The sequence below is a fragment of the Lepisosteus platostomus genome, chromosome 18 (genome assembly GCF_059453375.1).
Source record: "Lepisosteus platostomus isolate fLepPlt1 chromosome 18, fLepPlt1.hap1, whole genome shotgun sequence".
NCBI classification, from domain to species: Eukaryota; Metazoa; Chordata; class Actinopteri; order Semionotiformes; family Lepisosteidae; genus Lepisosteus; species Lepisosteus platostomus.
Window position 1 is genome coordinate 15,431,768 of NC_142628.1, and position 27,106 is coordinate 15,458,873.

At 50.5% G+C, this 27,106-nt stretch overlaps 1 protein-coding gene across 1 annotated transcript in view; it reads left to right on the plus strand.

The window, feature by feature from the left end:
- The first annotated feature begins 2,332 nt into the window (after positions 1-2,332).
- The window catches only part of LOC148645761 (anoctamin-9-like), a 28,967-nt gene continuing 4,193 nt past the window's right edge, over positions 2,333-27,106 (plus strand). The window contains exons 1-20 of the mRNA XM_088611534.1: positions 2,333-2,824; positions 10,079-10,150; positions 10,897-11,016; positions 11,915-12,054; positions 13,028-13,077; positions 14,199-14,257; positions 15,511-15,590; positions 16,179-16,313; positions 16,722-16,815; positions 17,961-18,021; positions 18,515-18,597; positions 18,980-19,084; positions 20,634-20,798; positions 21,687-21,723; positions 22,477-22,588; positions 23,368-23,425; positions 23,868-23,965; positions 24,159-24,316; positions 25,607-25,759; positions 26,696-26,843. Of these exons, the coding sequence (XP_088467660.1) occupies positions 2,804-2,824; positions 10,079-10,150; positions 10,897-11,016; positions 11,915-12,054; positions 13,028-13,077; positions 14,199-14,257; positions 15,511-15,590; positions 16,179-16,313; positions 16,722-16,815; positions 17,961-18,021; positions 18,515-18,597; positions 18,980-19,084; positions 20,634-20,798; positions 21,687-21,723; positions 22,477-22,588; positions 23,368-23,425; positions 23,868-23,965; positions 24,159-24,316; positions 25,607-25,759; positions 26,696-26,843 (1,949 nt within the window). The 5' untranslated portion in view covers positions 2,333-2,803. The remainder of the gene's footprint in view (positions 2,825-10,078; positions 10,151-10,896; positions 11,017-11,914; positions 12,055-13,027; positions 13,078-14,198; positions 14,258-15,510; positions 15,591-16,178; positions 16,314-16,721; positions 16,816-17,960; positions 18,022-18,514; positions 18,598-18,979; positions 19,085-20,633; positions 20,799-21,686; positions 21,724-22,476; positions 22,589-23,367; positions 23,426-23,867; positions 23,966-24,158; positions 24,317-25,606; positions 25,760-26,695; positions 26,844-27,106) is intronic.

The following is a 27,106-nucleotide window of genomic DNA, read 5'->3' on the forward strand; positions in this document are numbered from 1 at the left end:
TTGGCCAGAACTAGAAGTCAAGAGCAATATTTCTATTGGATTAAGAGCTGGATTCACAAGCCTGCTTGTTGACAGAGTGACAGGGCCCCTTCACCCCACTGGAAGTTTTGTTTGCTCGTTCTGAATCGCAGAACGTAGCGCTGTGGATACTGGAAATTTATTCTATTTTGTCATTTAAATGAGGAGGTTTTACAGGTTACTGTGTGCATTTGACTTCTATTGCAGTTTGCAATGTGCTCATCACTGATGACTCTCTTCAGCCCCGAAGTGTAAAAACAGCGTTGCAGCTGCTTGAGGTGGTGTCATGAAAGGCGCTATACAAAGGTTGTGGTCAGCTCTGGCAGGCTGCTTGTGTTGGTACAGCACGTCCTAGTGTTGGAGCTTTAGAAACCTGTTGCCCTGATGCCTTTATATCCAAAGTGGCCCAATAAAAGTAGTTTCTGAGCCTTAAGAAATGTAAACAGGGAAGCAATTACACGGTTTAGTCTGGCACATGGTTTAGAAAGAAACGTGCTGTTTAAACGGATCTTGGGAGGCCGACGATCTGTTTGTATTCGTCCTTCGCCTGGGCACAGGCTACAGCCCCAGATAATAACAATAATAAACTTTATTTTATATAGCGCCTTTAAAGGTGGCTTCTCAAAGCGCTTATAAGCTCCTGTACTCGTATGAACGGACAGCAGGTGTCGGCAAGTCCCTTCTCGAGCGAACTGCGTGGAAGTAGTTCCACGAAGAGGTGCACAGCACCACGAACGCGTGGATTTGCAACTACTCCGCAACTCGGTGTGTTAGCTGAGGTTTTGCACGACTTTGGAAACTTGGCGCATCCTCAATGAATGACCAGTGTTTCGTGGCAAGTGGTCCTATTAATACTTCCTCTTCCGTACTTGAATTTCACTAGCTGTGAGGATACCGCTCCGGTAAGAAGCGCGCGTGTAGTTCGCGTTTCTGTAGTGGTGAAGCTCATGATCACCAGTACTGTGTGTCAGAAATCAGACCTTACACGAGTGAGATCTCCACTCGCGTCTTGCACAATCACAGCCTCTGCGGTCACTAAGCGGTTCTCTGCCGGTTTGCACGCAATCGGGCATATCCGTGGGCAGTCCTCGGCGAACTGCGGGCTCCGGCGTCACACTGGTGGGCTCCCGTGGGTCTGTCCCCGCGGCTGAATTCCTCAGAACCCAGTGTCCAGCTTCCACGCCGGAGGGAAAACACCTCCGTGACCGACTTCACTGTTCAAAACGACGGGTCCTGAATGCTTCCCTACCCCCCCTCCCAGTTTCGTGATGGGAAAGGAGCTATAAACTGATCGGATTGGTCCTGGCGCGGCAGTCGGCGCTCATGCCTGGAAAATTCGGGCTTTGGGTTCGTTTCCCGAAACTGGGACACGTCTCTCTGTGGGTTTTCCTTCCACGGTCCCGAGGCTGTGTGGGTTAATTGGAGCCTCCAATGTGAGCTGTGCGTGTGCGGGCGCCCCCCTGCGGTGGACTTGCGCCCGCCAGGCTAGACTCCGGGTCACCACGCCCCTCAACCGATCAATCACATCGATTAATCACTTAACGAACACGGGTTACAGGCGTTATGATCGCACCCTTCACAGCGAAGGGCACCCCGCGGCTTACAGACGGCCGATTCACGTAAAGGATTGTTTCACTACCCGCAGAATCCGTTTCGTTAACATTTAATTTTAGATGGAGATCTGAATGGACGTTTTACTGAAGGTCTTTCTGTGATCAGAAACTAGTTGTTTCACTGTGGACGGAGGATTCAGATCGCGGCGCTGGGTAGATGGTGTGATTACGCGATTATTTACTCGTGTACATCCACGAAGAATCGCCTTAACTCATAAACTGAGCATTACAGCAGTCAGTATGTTTGGATCTACTAATTTGCGAGTGAACACCTTCTTCAATATTGCCTTAATGCCAGGACCGACGTGCGGTTAATGTGGCCGTTAAAATTTCTGGTAGTCGAGGATTTTAGAGATTGTCGGTCCTTGTTTGATAGCGTGATTAAATGGAAAGTAAATATTTAGCTGTGTACACAGCTGTTAAGTAAAAATAGGATTCTGACTTTTGAAAATAAAAGTGTGGTATTGCTTATCATTGAATATTAAAATGCAATGGGATATGGATGCCTTATCGTCTTATTTACGAAAAAAAATACTGAAAATTGATGGCGACGTGGCTTAAAGGCCAGCTTTAAAACGGAAAAAAACCCAAAACGAAACGTCAAGAAACACTAACTCGTGTTTCTTAAACTGGAATCGGAGACCGTAAACTGCCGGGTTGTGGAGGAACGCAGAAGCACAGCCTCATCTGTGTGTCAGGGTCAAACGAACGAACGGGTGAGAGAAATTAGTAAAAGAGATGATTAAAAACTGAAAAAAGAGCCGATTGTTGAGACTCGGGTTGTGTTGAGCCGCAGAGTTGAACAAAGCAGAGCGTTTGCGGCTTGTAATTATCCAATGCAAACGTCTTCCCACGTTGTGTAGGCGACACCCCCAGGGGAAAAAACCCCCACACTCGGGCGCGACTTCAGGTAGCCCAGGTGAGGTTCAGGCAATGTGAGGCACCGCAAACCTGCCCGGCAGCTTTGAGCGCAGGACGGCCCGTCTGGGCTGAGGCAGCAACACGGAAGTGGAGAGCGAGCCAATCTCAGGAGCTGCGCAAACCAGACGCGTGAATGTTTGGGTTTGAAGCAAGAGGAGTATTTAAGTATCGAGAGCTGAATTCCTCAACCATTCAGTCCCGCTCCTCGCTGCGGATGAACTCCTGCGTTGGATAGAGTTAAAGGAGTCGGCATGAAGACTACCGGCGGGCAGGTAAGGCGATATCGATAGGTGTTCGTCGTCAACATACAGCACACCCGCCCGGACAGATGCGCTTCTACGTGCATAAACCAGTTTCAGGTGAATGAATGCGAGTTCTTTTTTTCTCCCTCTCTCTCTGTCTCGGGTACTTGATCGCCTTTAGCTTTTTGATATAGTGCAACTGTATCCTAACTTCTTCGATCGCGCGAGTTACGAATTGCGCGCACAGCTCATTTTCTTCAACCCCCATGCTCCGGGTCTCCAGTATCCTGTAGCAGGAAGACGCCTGCTGCAGGTACAGTAGGTCGCGCTCGGTGGGTCGAGCTCGGCTCTGCTGGCTCTGCTATGGAACAGGTGCCCACTGTACCTCCAGGATGACGTCAATCACAGCAGCGTTCTGCATTAAGCCGGGGTTTCAGCCACTGGAATGAATTCCGCTGCAAAATCAAACCCTCTCTCCCGTTAAGGAAACGTTATTTTGAAGTTTTGTTTTCGATTTGTCTTGAAAATGCACTGTCACGTCACGCCGTTCGTTTTCGGTTTGTTAGCGTGCTTGCGGTGGCTTGTTTTTGGTGGGAGCGACGAAAATAGACCGATCACACTGTCCCGTGGGCAGCGCAGCAAAGTCAAAATAGAGCATAGAAGCAAAAACATATCTGGACGTTGTTCGCAACCAAAGTAAAACAGTGTAAATGGGTTTTAATTATGCGTAACTTGGCGGTTCACTACTGGAAAACTGACACAACTGGCATTGAATATAATTTGTTTCTTACTAATGCACGTATTCACTCTGCGTCTCTGTATTCTAGCTGTGAGACAGCTAATAATAATTGCTTACACTTATATAGTGCTTTTCTGGACACTCCACTCAAAGTGCTTTACAGGTAATGGGGATCCCCTCCGCCCCCACCAGTGTGCAGCCCCACCTGGATGATGCTCCAGTCCTCTCACACACACCAGCTCTCAGTGGGGAGGAGAGCAGAGTGATGAAGCCAGTTCATGAACCGTGTTACTCAGTCAGTTTGCATTGCCTTGTTGTCATTGTATTCCTGTCTGTTTACCCTGTTGTAGATATCATTAATATTTCTATTAGTGAAACAAAGTAAACACCACGATCCTGCCCATCCTGACTTTGGGAGCAGGCGAGGGAACTTTGAAGGAATGTTTCGATCAGCCCCATTCCCAGTACAGCTCTGGTTTTGAACCTTAACCGCTGAGGCATTGCTGAGTGTGACTGACGCCCAGACCAGTGGATTTCTGCTGGAGAGCTCTGGGAGCCCAGAGATGAAACTGGGAGTTTCTGCTGAGCAGCACAGGGCTGTGGGAGTGAAGTCCAGTCAGCGCTCTGCCTGCTGGGACACTCATCAGAGGTGGGAGATTAGACAGTAGCGAGCTGTAAGCAGAGATATGTTACTGGGACACTTTCGGTTTTATTTGCTTAAAGCCTTAATTGGAATGACTGTAGGGCATGAGAGGTTGTTGGAAATAACCTTCTGGACTTATTTGTTTCGCAAGCACAAAAAAACCATAACACCACAATTCTGTGAGTTTCACAGTGAGTACAGCAGTGGGTCTGGGCAGGGTGTCATGGGACATGCTGTACATTGTAAACAGAAAGCCCAGTCTCTTAAAGCTCCAGGGCTGAGCGGGCATGGAGGAGCTGTGACTAATGACGATGGACATGGGATTCACATTGTCCATTGTCAGGACACCCCTTCCTGCAGCACACAGCTGGCAGTTCAGTGAAGCTTAGCAGGTGTGAGCCTGGTCAGTATCAGGATGGGAGACTCCTGGGAAAGTTAAGGTTTTCTGCTGGAAGAGGTGTTAGTGGGGCCAGTAGGGGGCGCTCACCCTGCGGTCTGTGTGGGTCCTGATGCCCTAGTATAGTGACAGGGACACTGTACTGTAAACAGGCGCCATCCTTTAGATAAGATGTAAAACCAAGTTCCTGACTCTCTGTGACCATTAAAAACCCCGGTGTCCTGGCCAAATTTCCCCCTGGCCTTTACCAGTCATGGCCTCCTAATAACCCCCATCTCTGAACTGGCTTCATCACTCTGCTCTCCTCCCCACTGAGAGCTGGTGTGTGTGAGGGGACTGGAGCATCATCCAGGTGGGGCTGCACACTGGGGGTGGGGATGGAGGGGATCCCCATTACCTGTCCTACAGCAAACTCCCACATTTCGGAGACACCATGTAACCAGGGAGGTAGAGGTAGAGGGCAATCTGGGAAGTGGGGGAAAACCCCAACCTTAATGAGGAGAACATGCAGACTCCCCACAGAAGGTGCCACATGCTTGAATTGGACCCAGAACCCGAGAGCTGCAAGAGAGAAGTCCTAACCACCACGGCACTGCGATGCAGATGGTATGTCATGTGCAGATGACAGAGAACAGAGAAATGTGGAATGCGCTTTTACTCTCGTGACACAGCACACCCTTGCTCACAGAGCCTCACGGTCATGCTGGGCCGGCAGGTGTAACTCATTAGCTCTAGACTTGCATGGTCAGATGGAATATATCTGTAAATACACGTATAGAAATAAAATAAAAATACACTCGTGTTCAAGAACCCCTGAACAGCACGGTGCCAGAAAGCTATCGAGCTGGTATTTTGCACACTTCCTTGACAGTCAGGTGGCACGCTGTTTTTGTTGTCTGCTCCTGTTTGGTTACGAGGAGAGAGAAGTGAGGTGCTGTGTGCCTGCACCTCCTGCTCCCCAGCTCCGCGCGTCCCCGGATCGTGAGCTCAGCCCCGGTCCCCCACGGGACACAGGCTCCAGCCAGGCTTCATCTGCTGCGGGCCAGAGCTCTCTGCCTCTCGGGATCGGGATCGGGAGAGAGAGGGGGGAGAGAGGATGGTGCTTCTTTGAAAGCAAAAGATATCGTGATGTGTGACGGAGGAGAACATCTGTGAGAAACGGGAAAGGATAGGCAGACTACAGCCTCTTTAAGCAGTGCAAGTTCCCCTTTTAAAAGAGTGATTTGGCATTTTCACTATGACTGATCTCGACATTAAACCCGCCTTCTCATGATTATATCAGATTGGGCAACACCATCATTTACCATAGTAAAAGTCACTGAAGGTACTGCACAGTAAGAGAGATTAAAAGCGTGGTAAAGGCCGTAGGACATGAGAGAGAAAATAAAGCACATTTTTAGCTTTTGATACCTTTTCTGCATAAAGGGTGAAACTTGGCAGGCATTCAAACATTGTTGGCGTTATATATAACCACTTTCAGGTTCTGCAGCATCTCAAGAGTGCCTATACAGCAGGTCCCATTATTAAAGAGCAGACATTATTAGCTCGATCGACGGTGTTGTTGGCGTTGTTACAAATAGAAAATATCAGATCGTGACTGAGCGGATTGATCAATAAGCACATGAAATAATCATAACCCCCTAATTGTAAAGATTTTGCCAAGAATCTACCCGAGTGGTTGGTTTAATGGGAAGCACCTGAGTTCTCTGCTCTCTGGCACAGGGTGAAGAGTAATTAATCACGCACACTGGGTTAGACAAAGATTTATCACCAGTGACAATGACACACCTAAACAAAACACAACATAAACAAACAAGTGACGCTATTTACAAACAAGGCATCTCAAAGGCCTATGTCCCGACCAAGCAGAAAAACCCCACACTGCTCCCAAGTATTCAAATCCCGAATAACAGCTACACAGGTAAACAAGAGAGATCAACCTGCCTTCTAAACCAACAGAATAGGATCTGCAGGTAAATCTCTCTCGCTCTCACCCAGCTGCTACAAAATGAAATGTGAAACTGTCTCCCTGTTCTAAAATGCACCCAATGAGCAGAAGAGGCCGTTTTTAACCTGAGGATCCTCCATACAGGAAATCAGAGTTTGCTAAACGCAACAGAATGGCCATCTCTCTTAACAAGGTGCAAATGCAGAACTCTAGGCTGTGCTTTACGGTTGATCTGGACAAGGAGCTCTTGCCCAGCACTTTCGTTTTTCTCTCTGCTACCCTGCTCCTCTCTCTTCTCTTCTGTCTCTTCCCATGCCTCCTCTCCCTCTCTCCCTCTGGACCTGCCTGTTTTTATGCCACGTTCCTGGAGCGTAGGTGACCCTCTTCATGACTTCCCCCCCGGGACCTGATGAACCAAGGTAAACCTCACGATGGCTTTGATCAATGAATCTCACCCCACCCCCCCCCCCCCGCATCTCAGCTAACACCCCCTTGCTCTGAAGCTCTGGAGAGCAGGGAATGTTGACGCGAGGCAGGTGCTGGCCATTGTCCCTTAGATTATAACACTTCCCAATAACCAGAACGCCATGTTTCAATAAGAAAGCCTTAGTGGTGCAATAGAAGGGCTTAATAATAATTACACTTGTATAGCAGCTTCTCTCCAGAAGAGTGCCAGGCTGCTGTAGGCTCATACAATGTACACAGGAAGAAGAGAGATTTCCAAGAAGTTGCACTTCTCAGCTCAAAGCGGAGCTCCGAGCAGCCCGCGTCCCTCCCGCTGTGTCGCTGCTGCAGTTATTCCAGCAGATGACCAAAGCCCCGTCGGCCCGAAAACCCTTCGGCTGTTTACCGGAAGCTGTGGTTGTGCTTGACCCGCCAAACGCTCTCTGTCGCCTCCGCCGGCTGATCCGACCGGTGTCACCCGCTGTCTGCCGGGACAGAGCCGCCCCGAATCGCTTCCCTAGATAACCCGCGAGGGACTTTCAGCCGAGAGAAGGGTTTTTCCTTTCCTGCGCGGGAAGAGGATGTAGAGACGGACCCCAGCATGCCCTGCCCTGCCCTGGCTGCGGTCGGCCTGTGTTTTTCTGCGTTGCTCCTCTCTGTGCGGTTGATCCCCATCGCGCACACACGCTGCGGCCCTCCGGGAGGACCTCTCCCGCACTTCGCGTGATAGTGTGTGAAGATGCATTTCTTTTAACCCCTCGTTTCCTTGCTGGGAATGGGGGGGGGGTGCTTCAGGATCCCAGACCCCGACCCCATGACTTCTACTTTCCTCCTTGAAATGCCAGCCCCAGGGGGAGACCTAGTTCACGGGGCTGCGGTTCAGCCGGAGGGCGACGTGTGTCTTCCGTGTGCTCGAGCCTTCCACCCAACCCGCAGGGCATTCTGGGTGTCCCGTCACTGGCCTGTGTGCGTCTCGAGCCGCGTGTTCAAGGCACTGGGACTGCTTGGGCTTCCATTTCTCCAGGTGAAACCCTAGGAATGTAGAAGTCTCTCTATATTATGGACTTTTGCCCATGCTAGCTTGTTTTAATTGACAGGATAACCAAGCATGACATGTTTTTTTGCATTTCCTGCCCAGAGTGAGGATTTAAAGACAGACCCCCAGTGTTGCCTGATTTGGCTGTGGCTATATGTTTCTGTCTGGCTGTACTGTTATTCGCTGCTTTTCTGCATGGCTGTGCTGGGGGTCCCGGTCCTGTCTGGCTGCTGGAGTTTCTGGGACGCGCTTGGGCTTGTCTCTCTAGGATAAGGGCTTCAGTGATAACAGACAGTTGGCTCCCCTGCATTCTTTCTTCTCATCTTGCCTTCCAGTGAGGCCACAGATCTCTTCTCCTGAGAGGTCTCTTGGCTCCAGTACAAACGTTTCGCCCCCAGGTCTTTGAGTTGCTGGGAAATCACGTTTGTCCTTCTCTCCTTTCCCCTGTTGCTTCGTAGACAATGATGTGAAAATAAAGAGCTTTCAGCCGGTGTGTCCTGAGACACATGTTTAAACCATTCCTGGGCTTCCATCTGTCCAACTCAGACCCTTGGAGTAGACGTGCAGGACTGCAGTGCCGGCTGTGGGTCCTGAATATTGCTCTACCCTGGAGAGTTCACACAACACAACTGTACCCCACCTGCCCCTCGAAATCTGTACCCCACAGAACACACCTGTACCCCACCTGCACCTCAAAATCTGTACCCCACAGAACACACCTGTACCCCACCTGCACCTCGAAATCTGTACCCCACAGAGCACATCTGTACCCCACCTGCGCCTCGAAATCTGTATCCCACAGAACACATCTGTACCCCACCTGCGCCTCGAAATCGGTACCCCACAGAACACATCTGTACCCCACCTGCACCTCCAAATCTGTACCCCACAGAACACATCTGTACCCCACAGAACACATCTGTACCCCACCTGCGCCTCGAAATCTGTACCCCACAGAACACATCTGTACCCCACCTGCACCTCCAAATCTGTACCACACAAAACACATCTGTACCCCACCTGTGCCTCCAAATCTGTACCCCACAGAACACATCTGTACCCCCTGTTGCTTCTCCACGGTCTCAGTGAAGGCTCCTAGACCAAACCCCACACCAGTTAACCCTGCACTGGGAAAGAGGATGCGAGGTGGGAATGATCCGCAGGCAGGGACAGCCATAAAGCTCCACTCCCACTCCCATCCCCCCACATTCAAACACATGGCTTGCTGTCAGCCGTGTGGAGCCCGGAGTGAACTATCGTGCCACGAGACAGGAATTAAACCACGTTGCTTCACCCAGAAGGGTGCAATAAAACTACTGTACACATCAAAAGTGAAAGTAAACACTATTTACAGGTTGTAAAGACCAGTTCTGAATGTTGACCCAAGGGAGCAGAAAAAAACAGAAAACGCACAGTGAGACTCTTTCTCCAGCCTGGGAGAGGGTGATTGCACTGTGCTGGTGAGTCCTGTTGAGTTTCAAGGGGAACTGCAGTCCCAGTTTCTCAGACCAGTTATTACATCTCTGTAGCAAACTAAATTCATTGGAAATAAATTAAAATGTTAATTTTGAGTTAAGCACAAGATTGTGAACCGTGTGACAGAACTGTAAGTCGCCATGTTGTCACAGACCCACGTGCGAGAGCGTGAGTTCCCATTAATTGTGACGTGAGGCGGCCCTTCCTGCTCACTAGTCTCTGTAACGACACTGGTCTCTGTACTGTGATGTACGAGCGAATAAGTACAGGTTGTGCAGCAGACATTTCACCACAGAAATGTTCCCACATGATCTACATGCAGAGTTAACAAGTAGTTTTTCCCGACAAAACCACCTCAAAGTCAAGAGCGATGTTTCTATTAGGTTAAAAGAGCCGGATTCACAAGCATGCTTGTTGGCAGTGTAATAGGGCTGCTACACGTTAACCAGAAATCGCAGAATATGGCGCTGCGCACACCTGGAAATTTACTTTGTGATGTCAGCTGGAGGTTTTACAAGTCACTGCGCACATTTTACATTCATTGCAGTTTGAAATGCGCTCATCAGTGCCGAATCTTTCCCACCCTGAAATATCTTCCCAGGCCTGCATCGAGCTCGAAGAAAACGTGGGAAACAAGCACAGCTGTGAAGAGGCGGCCGCGTTGCTGAGCGCGGTAAGAGGGGGGGGCTCTCTCGGCTTGCGGAGCAGTTCCACTGCTGCAACAGCGCCATCATCAGGCAGAACACTGCCACTGCGTCCCTCCCGGCTCTCAAAGCCCACAGGTCTAATGACAGACTGTTTCTTTTTTTTTTTATTAGCCCTACACAATTTCTTGCATTAGGAATGCGTCTTTTCGCATACCCCAGCTTTTCTCTCTCTATGGAGACACAGACACACGGACAGGGAGAGAAGCTTGGGGTCAGAGCGCAGGATCTGCCATTGTACGGCGCCCCTGGAGCAGTTGGGGTTAAGGGCCTTGCTCAGGGGCCCAACGGAGTAGGATTCCTCTGCCGGCCGCGGGATTTGAACCAGCAACCTTCCAGTCACAGGCGCAGATCCTTAGCCACAGAGCCACCGCTCCGCCCGTAAGAGCATAAGAAAGTCATGCCACCTGTCTGCTGTTCAGTTAGTATCCCACAGCAAACTGGCAGATCTCTGCAAATACAGCAGGCTGATCAGCAATTATTATCAATAATTCACTTGATAATAACACAGCTCTCCAGTCTAAGAAACACTGAGATGCTTCAGGAAAATAGTGAATATGTATTCATTATTTTTTAACAGTGGATATACGTTATTTTATTTTATATTTCCGATATAAAATAATGAGATGTTTCTGCAAACCAACTTCTTTTGCTTTTGGATGGTGTTCCATGATGGCTCAACTCAGTGATGTGTTTGCTGCCCTTCCATCATTAGGAGGGGGCGTGTGACTACGTGCTGGTGTGCAGAAACATAGAGGACGAGCAGGAGAGCGAGAGCCACAAGAAGCAGGTGGCCTTCATCCAGCAACTGGAGAACAAGGGCTTCCAGATAGCGGTGAGGTCACATCAGCGCCCAAGGCCCCGCATGTCATTATGACATCACGCGCCTGCTGTCTGTTGCCATGGCAGTGATGTCACCGGCTGGGGGGGGCGTGTGGAGACAGTAGATTGATTAGTACAAGGTTGTCTTCTCCCGTCCCTGTGCTTAATGTATATGATGAGGAAGAATTTTAACATTTTTTTAAGTATATAAAATTGTGACTATTTATAAAGCTCATATGCTTTTCTGCTTAGCAACATAATAAAAGGATAATTCAAGCATATTATTTGACCTTTTGACATTAATATTACATCCAAGAAGAACTTGGTCAATTACAAAGAAATGTTTGTAGAGAGAAAAAACATCTCCTCATATGGAAACTTAGAGTGAGCTTCCCTGTGTGGATTTGCTGTATAAAACTTATTGCATTCATCATCTCAGGGGGATAGATTCTTACAGATCTGGATGAGAGACTGCTCTCAGGTCTGCATGATCTTATCCTCCTCATGTGCATGCATGAAGGACTGACCACACCTCACTTGAGTGAAGAGTTTTCTTCGACAGTAAGCACCCGGGCAGCTTGTTTCTCCGAGGCAAGCGCCTGTTTCTCCGCTGAGCTGGTCATTCTGTGTTTGCATAGACACAGTAGGGCGCTGGAGTTAGCCCTCTTTTAAAATCGGCATGAAAAAAATCGATTTTCCCAAAGTTTCACGTATTTGCTGAAAAATCAAATGGCGGCTGGCAAGCCCCCAAGAAACTGCCCGACGTGTTCATCTCACCAGGGTTTTGCCTTTGTCTGAGGGGGTGGGGGGCTGAGTGAGGGACTGAAATGCTGAGTTTATTTAACCACTGCAAAAAGGAATGCGCCTCTACGCAGAGTGTGGCGGGCCAGTGATTCTGTGTGTGTTTGCAGTCCTGTGTGTACGGGAAAAAGACATTCTATGGGATCCGGACCCCCAAGGACATCTTTTTCAAGTACAAGTACCTGCTGAAGGTGTCCGACTCCTGTAACTGGATTGGCGATCTGAGGGACTCGGTCTCTGAGCCCACCAGGTGAGCCCCCCTTCTCCAGCCCGCTGCGGCGGGGTCCAGGACATTTGCGGTGGAAACGTTTGATGCAGTTTCTTGCTCCCTGCATGTCAGACAGTGTGGGACTCTTCCGCTGAGGCCTGGGAAACTGCATCAAAAACTGTTCGCAGGCCCTAGGCACTTTCACCCCCGAAAAAGAGGGGGAAACGCCAATTGAACTACTTGTATGTCGACTGACATGACGCACTTTAAACTATAAAATTTCCCCCTGGCCCTCACCAGCCATGGCCTCCTACTAACCCCCATCTCTGAACTGGCTTCATCACTCTGCTCTCCTCCCCACTGAGAGCTGGTGTGTGTGAGAGGACTGGAGCATCATCCAGGTGGGGCTGCACACTGGTGGGGGTGGAGGGGATCCCCATGACCTGTAAAGAGCTCTGAGTGGAGTGTCCAGAAAAGTGCTATACAAGTGTAAGCAATTCTTATTATTATTAAATGTTAAACCACGTGATTGATGGAGCGACCATCACTTCAATACTTCTAGTTTCTAGAACAGGCACTAAATAGTGTAGGATTATTGATCTGGAGCACCGAGAGTTGACCGCAAGCATGTTGTTCCAGCTCGTTTTTCGTTAGTCACTACTGTTTCCCTCCTTTGTAGGCCCTAAACATTTCGTAGGCCCTAGGCAATGATCAACTATGGATCGATCGGAATTTGTGTGATTCCATTGTCTCTCTATCACAGTCCTTGTTGTGCAACACTAGGTGACTATTCTTCCATTAAAATGTTCGTTCTAAACTGGCCCAGGGAGAGTTTCAGCAAGTGTGAACAAGTTAACCTGACATTGGACATTGTGCTAATTGCATTTCTTTCCCCAAGCAATAACCTAGTCACGGATAACCGAATTGTGCCAGATATCCTACACAGATGCCCGCCATGTTCTTATTTCGCCATGGAAGTTATCTGATCCTAAAATATAATGATTTTATCTTCCAGGATTAGGGTGGCACACTTCATTCTCTTTAACACCTATCTCAATAATGGAGGTGAGTGTCCCTTCACTTACATGTCTGTTACATCGCTGCAATCTTTAACTTGTATGTAAGATGTGTATTCAGAGCCCAGATCTGACCAGGAACTTGCCTAAGGAACCTCTAAGCATCAGATGAGCTCTAAAGCCCACCACCTGACATTGGGTTGCTGGATCTCTCTTGGTCGTTCTGGCGAATGATATCGCATTAACACTCTTACCTTAAAAATGAAAAATACGATACACTTTTCTAATCTCCAAGGGGGAAAATTCAGTTGCCGGCACAGCTCATGCACATACAACAAATAATATGAAACACTGCACAGACATGCCAATTACTTAAGAACAGGCAGGCACCATACTGTACACTCTCCAGAGAGTGACACGACTGATCACACCACGCAGTGCACAAGACCAGTAAGAGTCCAGGATAAGATGCCTGAGAGGTCTCTGGAGCTAATCAGCGCACGAGTGGCTGAAGGAGGAGAGGATCTCCTAAAGCTCTCTGTGGTGCAGCGGGGATACTTACACCTGAGGGTTCCCGAGGGAAATTTGGCCAGGATGCCGGGGTGACACCCCCTACTCTTTTCGAGATGCGCCCCGGGATTTTGAATGACACAGAAGAGGCTTTTTTGATCCAGGATCTCTGTGTGGAGAGGATTCCACACATCCCCCACTATAAGCGTGGCCTCTTCTGTACTGTGTCCCAATAATGGCACCCACCCTCTTCATAACTCTGTTAAGGCGAACAGAGTCTCTCTTCTGTATGTCCCCCCCACCTCACAACACATACATGCATAAAAGACCACACTGGCCACCACCCTCTGATAGAAACAAAAGAGCAAAAGTCAATTTTGAGTTTGGGGAATAAATTAAAAGTATGTGTAGGGCATGGGGAGACTCTCAGACTGTGCTTCTCAGTTTGTTCCTGGAGAGAACAGATCTCGGTATCCCACGACTCACACCAATGTGACACCAGAGAGGAAGGCATCCAGTACACCTTTTACTACATAGAGACCTAAGCACCCCACAGAGGTGGTAACTGGCAGTTATGTACATCCCTCTCATTTTCATTTAGAAAAAGTAAACCTTGCTGTCTGACAGGGTGCTCAGTGTTTCTGGTGTCCTCTCTTTCAGAGGGGCTGAAGGACCTCCTTCATGAGCACGTCTTTGAAACAACGTTCTCGCTGCACGAGGTAAATATGCACAGCTACGCCAGCAGGCTGGTCTCCGAGCCTCTTGCATTCTTTTAAACCCCGCCCTTCGTTTCTCTCTTTCTTGAAACGTCCTTCATTATCTCCATTTTCACTTCTCTGACTTGAAGCCGAAAAATATAGAAAACCTCGCACCACCCCGTAGAGGTCAAAGACAAAAAAAACCACATCGAACGATTGCTTGTCAAAAACGATGGACAGCATTCCATCGCTGAGTGAGGAATTCCCTGGCATGACTGCCCATTTCTGCACTCTCACCCTTGAACTTCAGATGGTCTAACAATTTGTCAGTGCTCTGGACAAGAGTACACCTTTGGCCTGCAAATCTGCTGGTTCAGGTAGTTCCTTTGTCTGCTGGGGGGCCTGAGTTATACCCTCGCTTACCCTGGTAGATATATTTTTAGAGCAGTGCCACTCTATTATAATATCCTTACTCTTATACAGCACTTTTCTGGACTCTCCACTCAGAGCTCTTTACAGGTCATGGGGATCCCCTCCACCCCCACCAGTGTGCAGCCCCACCTGGATGATGCTCCAGTCCTCTCACACACACCAGCTCTCAGTGGGGAGGAGAGCAGAGTGATGAAGCCAGTTCAGAGAGGGGGGTTATTAGGAGGCCATGACTGGTAAAGGCCAGGGGGAAATTGGGCCAGGACACCGGGGTAACACCCCTGCTCTTTTCGAGAAACGTCCTGGGATTTTTAATGACCACAGAGAGTCAGGACCTCAGTTTTATGTCTTATCTGAAGTACGGCGCCTTTTTACAGTACAGTGTCCTCGACACTATACTGGGGCATCAGGACCCACACAGACCACAGGGTGAGCGCCCCCTACTGGCCCCACTAACACCTCTTCCAGCAGCAACCATAGCTTTCCCAGGAGTCTCACATCCAGGTACTGACCAGGCTCACACTGCTGAGCTCCAGTAGGGCTGCCAGCTGGGAGCTGCAGGGCGATATGGCTGCTGGCTGTTGAGAAGCCAGTGGAGCAGACCGGGCTATACCAGACCTCCCTTCTTTCTGAGCTCTTCCTGCCCTCTAGACCTGGGTGTGCGCTGCTTTGGAAGTTTGGGTTGAATTCATCAGCCCCTCTCTGGATTCCGGTTCTCTCCCAATATCCCCACCACCTTCTTGAATTCAGGATAAAGAGATTCCTTTAATCCTCGGTACGCGGCAGACTGATTGGAATGACAAACGGTCAACTGTCCAGTGTTGACACCTGTCTCTTGCTTTCAGGAGGAGAAACAGAAAGAACTGAGGGAGAAATGGGCGCGCTGGACAGCCTGTTTCCAGTGGCAACCCATCGATGATGTGCGGTGAGGACCGTAGGCCTCAGTTAAATGAGTTAAATGAGTTAAGCAAAGCACTTAATTAATCAGTTAATTAGTTAAGCAAAGCACTTCTTAGTTTGGGGAAAAAAAGATTGATTGCTGTTAGGCACAACATTGCCTCATTGAATTGAACAGCCAAAACACCGAGCACATAACGGAGTGAGCACAAACCTATCCACCTGGTAGCATATACTTGGGCATATCCTGTTGCACTGCTATTAATATTACAGGCACACGGACGTGCTGTAGGAAAATTGCACATTTTAATATGGTGGAGTTCTTCCTATTCCTATATTTGGAATTTGGAACTTGAAACTTAATGCAGTTAGCGTAACATGCAATTGTGAACATATAAAGGCGTAATGCACGTTCAATCATGTGATATATTGACCTTCTGTAATGTGATCAGTAGCCCACAGGCCTGCAGTATCTAATCATTCAATCAGTCCACGAGCTAGATAGTCAAATGAGCCTGGAAGGGTACAGTTTTATTTGCATCTGTGCTATGAAGTACATATTGTCTGTTGGCTTGTGGCCTCAGGGCTATCTGATGGGTCTGTGTGTGTGTGTCAGGAACTACCTCGGGGAGAAGGTGGCACTGTATTTCCTGTGGCTGGGCTGGTACACCACCTTGCTGATCCCTGCTGCTATATTGGGGATGGTTGTGTTCCTGAATGGACTAGCCTTCTTCGATAACAACCCCGTCATGTGAGTAAAGGCACTGTGGAAAAGGGCAGACAACTCCACCGAGTTTAGAAATTTAAAAGTGTGGAAAACTGTACCTTGGTAGGCCATTGTAAAAACTGGAAGAATGGCAGTAAGACATGTTCAATTGTGCTAAAAGCACAGAGAGATAAGGAAAAAGCATTGTACACTGGAAAGCACCGCAGATGTGCAGTATAAGCATAGTAAATGCATGAGAAAATGGCAGAACATATGGCACATTTTCATAAGGTCAGCAATTTATATTTTCTATTATCTATTCACCACCTAACCTGCTATTTAAATGTCTTTAAAGGCTTTGAAATGTAATATGTTTTGTTGTCATGAACAAATAACAAAGTCAAAGCAGTTTTTGTTTGATGAAGCTGTCTCTTTGTGTCTGTGTGCTGGCAGCTCAGAGGTGTGCGATGCCAACACCATGATGTGCCCGCTGTGTGATAAGAAGTGTCCTGTGTGGCAGCTCTCGGAGACCTGCACCTATGCTAAGGTATGCCTCAAACTGCAGCAGGGCGATGCCCTTGTGCGCCTCCTGCAGGCTGGCAGTGAAACGGTCCTGCCATCACACTGTCAGTCCAGGTTTTAGATCAAAGGAAAAAAAGCTTAAATTCCCCTGGAACCTCATTAGAGGGCAAATATGAGGTGCAATGTCACACATTTTCAGGAAAGCAGAAGAAAGAAAACAAAAAAAAATGTGGTTACTTATGGCTCCTAAATTAAGAGCAGGAATAGGATATGAGGGCATCAGTGCCAGTCAGTATATATGCCAATATAAAGTAGTGTTGAAGGCTGGTCTGTGCACATCTGGCCAGCACTAGAAACACTGCCGAAGCCCTGCACAGCCTGAGGGTGGACAACAGCACAGCTCCTGCCCTGAGCCTGATCAGCTGCAGGCTGGAACAGGTCAGCGGTCAGCAGCACAGCCCCTAACCTGAGCCTGACCAGCTGCAGGCTGGAACAGGACAGCGGTCAGCAGCACAGCCCCTAACCTGAGCCTGACCAGCTGCAGGCTGGAACAGGACAGCGGTCAGCAGCACAGCCCCTAACCTGAGCCTGACCAGCTGCAGGCTGGAACAGGACAGCGGTCAGCAGCACAGCCCCTAACCTGAGCCTGACCAGCTGCAGGCTGGAACAGGACAGCGGTCAGCAGCACAGCCCCTAACCTGAGCCTGACCAGCTGCAGGCTGGAACAGGACAGCGGTCAGCAGCACAGCCCCTAACCTGAGCCTGACCAGCTGGAGGCTGGAACAGGTCAGCGGTCAGTGGTCAGCAGCGCAGCCCCTAACCTGAGCCTGACCAGCTGCAGGCTGGAACAGGTCAGCGGTCAGCGGTCAGCAGCACAGCCCCAGCCCTGAGCCTGACCAGCTGCAGGCTGGAACAGGTCAGCGGTCAGCGGTCAGCAGCACAGCCCCGGCCCTGAGCCTGACCAGCTGCAGGCTGGAACAGGACAGCGGTCAGCGGTCAGCAGCACAGCCCCGGCCCTGAGCCTGACCAGCTGCAGGCTGGAACAGGACAGCGGTCAGCGGTCAGCAGCACAGCCCCTGCCCTGAGCCTGACCAGCTGCAGGCTGGAACAGGACAGCGGTCAGCGGTCAGCAGCACAGCCCCTGCCCTGAGCCTTTCCTTGTCCCCGCAGGTCACCCACCTATTCGACAACGAGGGCACTGTGTTCTTCGCCATGTTCATGGCCGTGTGGGGTGAGTCTCTGTGCCCCAGGAGGCACAGGAAAGTGTTTCACAGAATTCGTTACATTTATATACAGGTATTAATATACAAATATAAATAGATTTTTTTACGTGCAAAGAAACATTCACCAAAAATGTGTGCTGAACCATACAGTATATGTCTGTATCTTTGCATTTCTGTGTGGGTTCATCGTGCTGTAATAGACCAGTGTGTGTGTGCATGTGTGTGCGGGCATGTATGTGTATGTAAATATATGTGTGCGTGTTGTTGCAAGTGCGTGCATGTGTGTGTAAACATACATGTGCATGTTGTTGCAAGTGTGTGTACGTGTGTGTAAACCTATGCGTGCATGTTGTTGTGAGTGTGTGTATGCATGAGTGTGTGCGTGTGCACGTGTATGCATGTACTTGTGCGTGCGCACACGTGTGTACGAGTGTATCTCAGCCGCTCGCCCCAGACCCTCGCTGTTTCACATCTCCCCCCGGCTGTCTCTGCTGTTCCCAGCCACCGTGTTCCTGGAGTTCTGGAAGCGCCATCGAGCGGAGTACGTCTGCAAGTGGAAAGTGTTCAACTGGTGTGAGGAGGAGGTACTGTGAGTGTTCTGGGGAGTGTGTCGTGTTTGGTTTTAGAACAGGGAATCGGTACGACTGAAAACGGACTGGGCCCGTCAGCAGGTCCTGACCCCCGAAGACATGAGCAGAAGAACACCAGAAAGGGCAGAAACAGGGGCCAGTCATGGGAGCAGATGAGAACATGGATCCCAGCTGGTTCTTGAAGGACACCAGGCCCTCAGCTTTGGACGCATGGCTGGGCGGCTTTTTCCTGACTCTCTCCCCCCTGTTCTGGTCCCGTTCCGACTTTCTGGGTTTTGAGGGCAGGGACCCGAGGCCCCTGTAGTCTGCGGTTCTGGGGGGTGGGGGTGGAGAAGGGTCTGCCCGGCGTGACCAGCCCGGCTGTGTCGTCCCGCAGGAGGAGCTGATCCTGGACGTGGTGGACAATCCTTCCTGCCAGCCCCAGCCCTACCTGCACTCCTACCTGCGCAGCACCCTGGTCCTGATCCTCGTCACCCTCATGGTGAGTGCCTGGCCCGGGTCCGAGGGCTGCCACACGCGCACGGGAGGGGGCGAACATCGGAGAGGACACAACAGGAGGAGGCCATGTGGCCCACCTGTCTGTGAGGTAGTTGGTAGCCAATTGACTGTTAATTGAAGCCAATTGACTGTTAATTGAAGATGATTTTTGTGTAAATTGAAGCCAATTGACTAAGTTAATTTAAGCAAATTGAGCTAATTGAAGCCAATTGACTGAGCTAATTGAAGCCAATTGACTGAGCTAATTGAAGCCAATTGACTGAGCTTATTGAAGTTAGTAGTTCAAGAATGGGGAGTAATCGTTCCAGGGTTCACTGGGGCTTTCGGGAGAACCAGCCTCTGTAATTGTAGCTCTTGAGCAGTTTTACTGAGGACACAGCCGGGGTCAGAACCGTCCAGCTCAGAGGTGCACAGCCAGCTCCTGTAACAATTGTGATTACCAGTAATAACTTTCATTATAATTAATGCCCTGCTAAATCTACCAGAAGTTAAAGGTTTAAGGATTAACCATTTGAAAACTTGTCTGATTTGAACAGACAGATTTCGCTTATGCGGAACTCATGTTGAGTCACAGAACAGTTCGAATCTTCTGAGAAAAGTTGTGGGCAATGAAGTCATTACATTAAGAACTGATTCCCACAAACTGTTCTGTGCTTTTCATTATTAAACATGATATATCAAAGTGGAAGAAAATCCCTATTGCATCTATCATCTATCAAAGATAAAGTATGGAGAACAAAGTCATTGGACTAACAACTGTCACAATATCATAGTTGGCTCTAAACAGCACATTTATGGCCTGGAGCGAGAAAATACCGGGTGCGTTCATTTGTGCAGCTACATCGACAGTAACGAGCTTCTGAATCGTTACGAAAAAAGAGTTGTAAAAGCACCAACTTCTATAACTACGGTCCTAGTTATATATCGATTGTAAGTATAAGGATAAACTACTGCAAGGAATCGGTCCACCCGAGCTAACAAGATCGTAATAATGTCGACGCCCAGTAAGGCAGACACTGTGGAATAGGTGCCGGTCCTGGGCAGATAGCCCTCCTGCACATCAAGCAGTCCGATGCAGTAACTGTGAATGCGGGGTGAGTGTAGTTATCTGACCCTTGACAAAGTACAACTGTTTTTAAGGGCGCAAGTTAAGTATGCAGAAGTGTTCAGAAATCCTTTTGACCAAGACTGGGGCGGGACAGTTCAGCTGAGGGGGCGACGCCCCCTCCCCCCCCTCTGTTGCGCCGGGTCTGTTACACTGAGGAGATATTTCAGAAGTAGGAATCTTGTGAACCCCATCCCACCCCAGCCCAGAAAGGGGCAGATCAGAGCAGGCAATCATCCCATAACCTGTGGGGAAACCAGTAATACACAGACAGCCTGGGGGAACATGCAGACTCCCCACATACAGCCCCCCGAGCCTGGTGTTGGCCCCGGAGACCTGGTGGCTGCGCGGCTGCAGTGCTGTGACCCGCGGTGGCGGCGGTCCAGCTGTGCTGAAGGCGCTGTGTCTTGTGTCCGCGTGTGCCCAGCTGGTGCTGATCATCGGGCTGGCCCAGGCCCTGGTGGTGTTCCGCGTGGTCGCCACGGTGGTACTGTCGGAGTCGGAGTCGGCGTTCCTGAGCGAGCACGCCAGCACCGCAGCCGTGATGCTGGGCGCCGTGCTGCACTACCTCACCATCACCATCATGACCAAGGTCAGGGAGCTCGGGGAGGGCCTGTGTGTGCCTGTGTGTGCCTGTGTGTGCCTGTGTGTGCCTGTGTGCGTACGTGCCTTTGTGTGTGTGCAAACCTTGGTGTGTGTGTGTGTGTGTGTGTGTGTGTGTGTGTGTGTGTGTGTGTGTGTGTGCGTGCGCGCGTGCCTTTGTGTGTGTGTGTGCGAACATTGGTGTGTGTGAGTGTGTGCGCGTGCGCACCTTGTGTGTATGTGGGTGTGTGTGCGAGCCTTGGTGTGTGTGTGTGCGAGCCTTGGTGTGTGTGTGTGTGTGCGTGCGCACCTTGTGTGTGTGTGGGTGTGTGTGCGAGCCTTGGTGTGTGTGTGTGCGTGCGCACCTTGTGTGTGTGCGAGCCTGGGTGTGTGTGTGTGTGCGTGCGCACCTTGTGTGTGTGTGTGTGTGTGTGTGTGTGTGCGAGCCTTGGTGTGTGTGTGTGTGTGCGTGCTCACCTTGTGTGTGCGAGCCTGGGTGTGTGTGTGTGCGTGCGCGCCTTTGTGCGTGTGTCTTTGTGTGTGTGCGGCTGTGGTATATTTCGCAGGGTGAAAAGTGTTTGAAGACCAGTGTGTTTCCGGTCATTCCTTTTAATGTTCCAGTATGAAATCGGCAAAAGATTAGATATCAAAACAGTAGAATTTTTCAGTAAAGTTTCTTGGCTTTAACACATAATGTGCTTATATCTTTGTTCCAGGTAAATAGTAATAATAACTTTTTTGAAACTACACTGTGGTTAATGGGGTAGAGGTTACATCATCTCTCTTCCTCCAACCAGTTTTGTTCTCTGTTCTTTGATGCGTATCAGTAAAGGCGAACAAAACCACAGTGTTATCTCTAATAAGTCATCTATTATAACTGTTCCTATTTGTTTTCCAGGTGAACAGGAAAGTGGCCTTATACCTGTGTAATTTGGGTATGTGCAATAATTACTCTCTCTATTACATTATCCTTTGATTATATATGTATATTTCACAGTGTTTATGTTTGTGAAAGGTAATCTTTAACTCTCCGTACACTCATTCACATGTGATGTCAGTGGGTGTGTTCGGTACTCAGGGGTTTCTCTCAGTCAAGAACAGTGACCCACAGTACCCTCTGTTGGTTGTGTGGTAGCTTACAGCTTGACAGCAGCCTGCACTGCTGGGCTGTCCAGCTCTTGCCAGTTGCAACAACTCTCTTATAGGTCACCTGCTGCCAGAGATTGAGAACCCCTGTAAGTTATTAATCAGTTCAGCAAGCAATGTATTTGACACATATTTGAGCTTTTCTCATGGGGGCTTAAAGGTATTAAGATCACTTTATTGGCCCTATACAATTTCTTGTATGAGGAATTTGTCTTTTCACAGACCCCAGCTTGCTCTCCATGAGACACACAGACAGGGAGAGAAGCTGGGGGTCAGAGCATAGGGTCAGCCATTTATACGGCACCCCTGGAGCAGTTGGGGTGAAGGGCCTTGCTCAGGGGCCCAACGGAGTAGGATTCCTCTGCCTGCGGTGGGATACCCTTCCATCCACAGGCGCAGATCCCCCCAGTAAGATTGGCCTGTGGTGTGGAATGCTGGATTTGAACCCAGAGCCCCTTGACGCTGGCTAACCCTGCTTGCCGGTGCAGCACTAAGCTTAACACGGAGGAGACACAAACCGTAGTTCTGTTGTCGTCCTGCAGAGAAGACGCGCTCCTTCGCCGCCACGGAGACCAGCTTCACCGTCAAGATGTTCACTTTCCAGTTCTTCACCCTCTTCTCCTCGCTCATCTACGTGGCCTTCTTTCTGGGGAGGTAAGACCCGCCCCCTGCCCTCTGCCCTCTGCCCCCTGCCCTTTGCCCTCTGCCCTCCCTCCCTGTTCCAGCCCCGGTAGTCGAGACTCTTCTCGTTGATCTTAATGCTGGGGTTTGGGTGGGGTCTAGTCTGGCATCTGTCCTTGTACGCCCATGACCAGGGCTTCCTGGGGCTCCCAGGTGACGCGACATCTAAAGGCGGTCCCTCAGACTGCAGCTTGGGCCCGACAGCTCAAGTGCTGCAGGTTCGAGCAGGTCGTGGCACCGGCACTAGCCGACTGTGACTGAGATTTCCCCCGAGCCGAGATGCACAGTTGCTCTGAGTGTTTTTGCCCAAGGACAGCTTGGGCTTCGGGATGATTGCACTTTTGCCTTTTAAAGGAATAAGGATAAAAAGGGGGTGGCAATGGTTAGCAGGTGCTGGGGCCCTGGGTTTAATTCTTGGGGTGCTAAATGCGTAGTTTGTGTGCTCTCCCCATGTAGGTGGTCTGGTTTCTTCCCAAAGTCCAGAAACACTAGTAGGTTCATTATCTTCTGGGAAAATTGGCCCTGGTGCACGTGTGTGCGTGTTTCCGTCTGTGTGCCCCGAAACGGACTGGCGTCCCATCCAGGGTGTACCCTGCCTTACGCTTGTTGCTTTGCGGGATAAGCTCTGGCCCCTCCGGATGGATGGAAGGATTGAAAGGGAATGAAATGCTAAGGAGCTGTAGGACACCTCGTGGCTTCCTGGGTCCCAGTCTGGCAGCACGAGTAGCCTAATTCTGGTCTTTTCCCATCAGGATCAATGGGCGTCCCGGGAACTATGTCCGGATTGCGGGGAAGTGGAGGCTGGAGGAGGTGAGCAGTCCGCCCTGTGCAGCACCACTGAAACTGTCTGTGGCCTGGCTGGTTTGTAGGATGTCACACCTAGGGACGGATTATCCCTGAGAAAGGACATATCCGTCAGCCTTTCGGAAATGCAAGAGACCAGGGCTGTGCGCAGAGACCCCAGCGCAGCTTCAAGGCACAGAGCGTTTTTTGCATTTTGTAGGCGTAGCAGAGCAGAGAAGCCTCACCTCCAGATCTGGGCACCTCTTCAGCCCCCCAGACTAGCGTCAAGCTTGTGAGGAACGCCCGCGCCATCGTCTCTGGTGGCGGTATTAATCCTCGAGGGGCCTGCCGTCGTGCTGCGATCCGACGCCAGCAGGGGGCGCTGTTCAAGCTCGCGCATGACCCCCCCGGTCCGTGGGGTCGGGGGTCAGTGTCCGGGTGCTGACTGGGACTGTCTCCTCTTCCCCAGTGCCACCCCAGCGGCTGCATCACCGACCTCTTCATCCAGATGGCCATCATCATGGTGCTGAAGCAGACGCTCAACAACGTCATCGAGTTCATAAGCCCGTGAGTGCGCCCCTCTCCCACCGGTTAGATCATGGGGGACCCGGAGCGAACTGGGGAGCAGCTGCCCAGCCCCCCCTTGTCGTTTTGCCCGCTCCGTGAAAAGAGGGAGGCGTCCGGTGGGCTGCTTTGAGCCCCCCGCGTGCCGACCGCTGTTTCAGGGCCTCCTCTGGGCTTGTGCGCTGTGTCTCCGCAGCTGGCTGGCCAGGTGGTACAAGATGAGGAGGAAGACGGGGGCCAGCGCAGGGTGCCGCCCCTGCGAGGAGGGGGGCCCCGCCCCCCGCAACTGGATCCGCAACTACGACCTGAAAGACGTCGACGCCTTCAGCCTCTTCAACGAGTTCCTGGAGATGGGTTAGTCCCCGGGAAATCCCAGTTTCTCCGCCGGATCCTGTCTCTGGCCCAGGCCGAGCAGCGGTCAGTCGTTGGCAGAGGTCATTTGGCTCTTCGGCCCACCTCTGTGTATCAGGGAGAGCTACAGTGAGAGCTCAGTGGCTAGTGTATGAGCTCTGGCTGTGAGAGCAGAGCCGTCTCTTGCTGTCCTAGCTACCCCTGGAGCTGACAGACTGTTAATAGTGAGGCAGTCTTGCCCAGCTAATGCCCTGAGCTTTTTACCTGGACACAGACATCATAATAATAATAATAATAATTGCTTACACTTATATAGCACTTTTCTGGACACTCCACTCAAAGCGCTTTACAGGTAACGGGGATCCCCTCCACCCCCACCAGTGTGCAGCCCCACCTGGATGATGCAATGGTAGCCATAGTGCACCAGAACACTCACCACACATCAGCTATCAGTGGGGAGGAGAGCATGAAGCCAATTCATAGATGGGGATTATAAGGAGGCCATGATTGGTAAGGGCCAATGGGAAATTTGGCCAGGACACCGGGGTTACACCCCTACTCTTTTCGAGAAACGCCCTGGGATTTTTAATGACCACAGAGAGTCAGGACCTCGGTTTTACGTCTCATCCGAAGGACGGCGCCTGTTTACAGTATAGTGTCCCCGTCACTATACTGGGGCATTAGGACCCACATGGACCGCAGGGTGAGCACCCCCTGCTGGGCCCACTAACACCTCTTCCAGCAGCAGCCTCAGCTTTCCCAGGAGTCTCCCATCCAGGTACTGACCAGGCTCACACTGCTGAGCTTCAGTGGGGCTGCCAGTTGTGAGTTACAGGGTGATATGGCTGCTGATAATCTAACTGAACAAGTAAAGGTTTTTTCCCTGCTGAAAAGAGAACAAAAGAAACGCAATGTTTTGGGTGTCCACGGGCTCCACAGCCGAAACGTTGAGTTTCTTTTCTTCTCTGTTCAGGAGAGAATAAACGTTTTACTTGTTCCTTTGCAGCCTGCGCCTGCTGATGCAGCTCCCCACCTACCTAAACATAATCTACCTGATACAGCTGCTGTAAACACGAGCGGGGAGGACTCAGCAGACCAGCTGTTCTGGGGGCTGCTTGCGTATGACTGAGTTCAGGGTTACTGCTGTTGTGTCCACCTGATCTGCAGTCGGCAGTGGTGTGTTTTGGGGCCATGCTCCGGGCAGAGTGAGGAGGTGCTTGTGGCACGTCACAGGTCCCGCGGCCCCGTACAGGAGGGTCAGCTCCGACAAGTCACGTCTCGTCTCGGTCGCAGTGCTGCAGTTCAGCTTCACCACCATCTTCGTGGCCGCCTTCCCCCTGGCCCCCCTGCTGGCCCTGCTGAACAACATCATCGAGATCCGGCTGGACGCCATCAAGATGGTCAGTCTGGAGAGGAGACTGGTGCCCATAAAGACCAACAACATCGGTAAGGCAGCTGTGTGGGCGTGAGAGTGAGCGTGCGTGAAACTGTGTTGTGAGTGTGTATGAGAGTGTGCACGAGTGAGTGTGAGCGTGAGACTGTGATTGAGTGTGTGAGCGTGAGACTGTGATTGAGTGTGTGAGACTGTGTTGTGAGTGTGCGTGTGTGAGACTGAGAGTGTGTAAATGAGTGTGCGTGATTGTGAGCGTGAGACTTTGTTGTGAGTGTGAGCGTGAGACTGTGAGTGTATGAGTGTGTGAGACTGTGTTGTGAGTGTGCATGAGAGTGTGTAAGTGAGTGTGCGTGAGTGAGTGTGAGCGTGAGACTGTGATTGAGTGTGCATGAGTGAGTGTGTGCATGAGAGTGTGTAAGTGAGTGTGCATGAGTGAGTGTGAGCGTGAGACTGATTGAGTGTGTGAGACTCTGATTGAGTGTGCGTGAGTGAGTGTGAGCGTGAGACTGTGATTGAGTGTGTGAGTGTGTGAGACTGTGTTGAGAGTGTGTAAGTGAGTGTGCGTGAGTGAGTGTGAGCGTGAGACTGTGATTGAGTGTGTGAGACTGTGTTGTGAGTGTGCATGAGAGTGTGCACGAGTGAGTGTGAGCGTGAGACTGTGATTGAGTGTGTGAGACTGTGTTGTGAGTGTGCGTGTGTGAGACTGTGTGCATGAGAGTGTGTAAGTGAGTGCGTGATTGTGAGCGTGAGACTGTGAGTGTGTGAGACTGTGTTGTGAGTGTGCATTAGAGTATGTAAGTGAGTGTGCGTGAGTGAGTGTGTGCATGAGAGTGTGTAAGTGAGTGTGCATCAATGTGTGTGTGTGTGTGAATCAGTGTGCAAGAGAGTGTGAGTATGAATGTCAGTGTGAGAGTCTGAGCGCCAGTCTACCCTCCGCTGTGTTCAGAATCCGGACTGGCACTACCGCGGCCTCCCTGTTGTCCCCGCAGGCGTGTGGTACAACGTCCTGAAGGCGGTGGGGGTGCTGGCAGTGATAGCCAACGGCCTGGTCATCGGCATCACGTCCGACTTCATCCCTCGCCTGGTGTACAAGTACCGCTACGGTCCCTGCGCCAACGGGACGGCCACGCATCTCCAGTGGGTCTCATCGGTCGCCTCCGCCTTCCACCCCTCGCACGTCTCCAGCCTGACTCCGGCTTCCACACTGGTATCCAGGAAAACTCTGCTGGGAGACGCAGAGCCTGCACCAGCAGCTGGGATTTTCTCCAGTTATCTTCCTACATTCAAACATTCCTACATTATGTGTTAATTCCTACATTCTGTGTCCGTCTTCTGCAAGATATAAGTAATGAAACTTTCACTCTTTTGTGCTCAACCCATACTGACTCTTACACTGACTG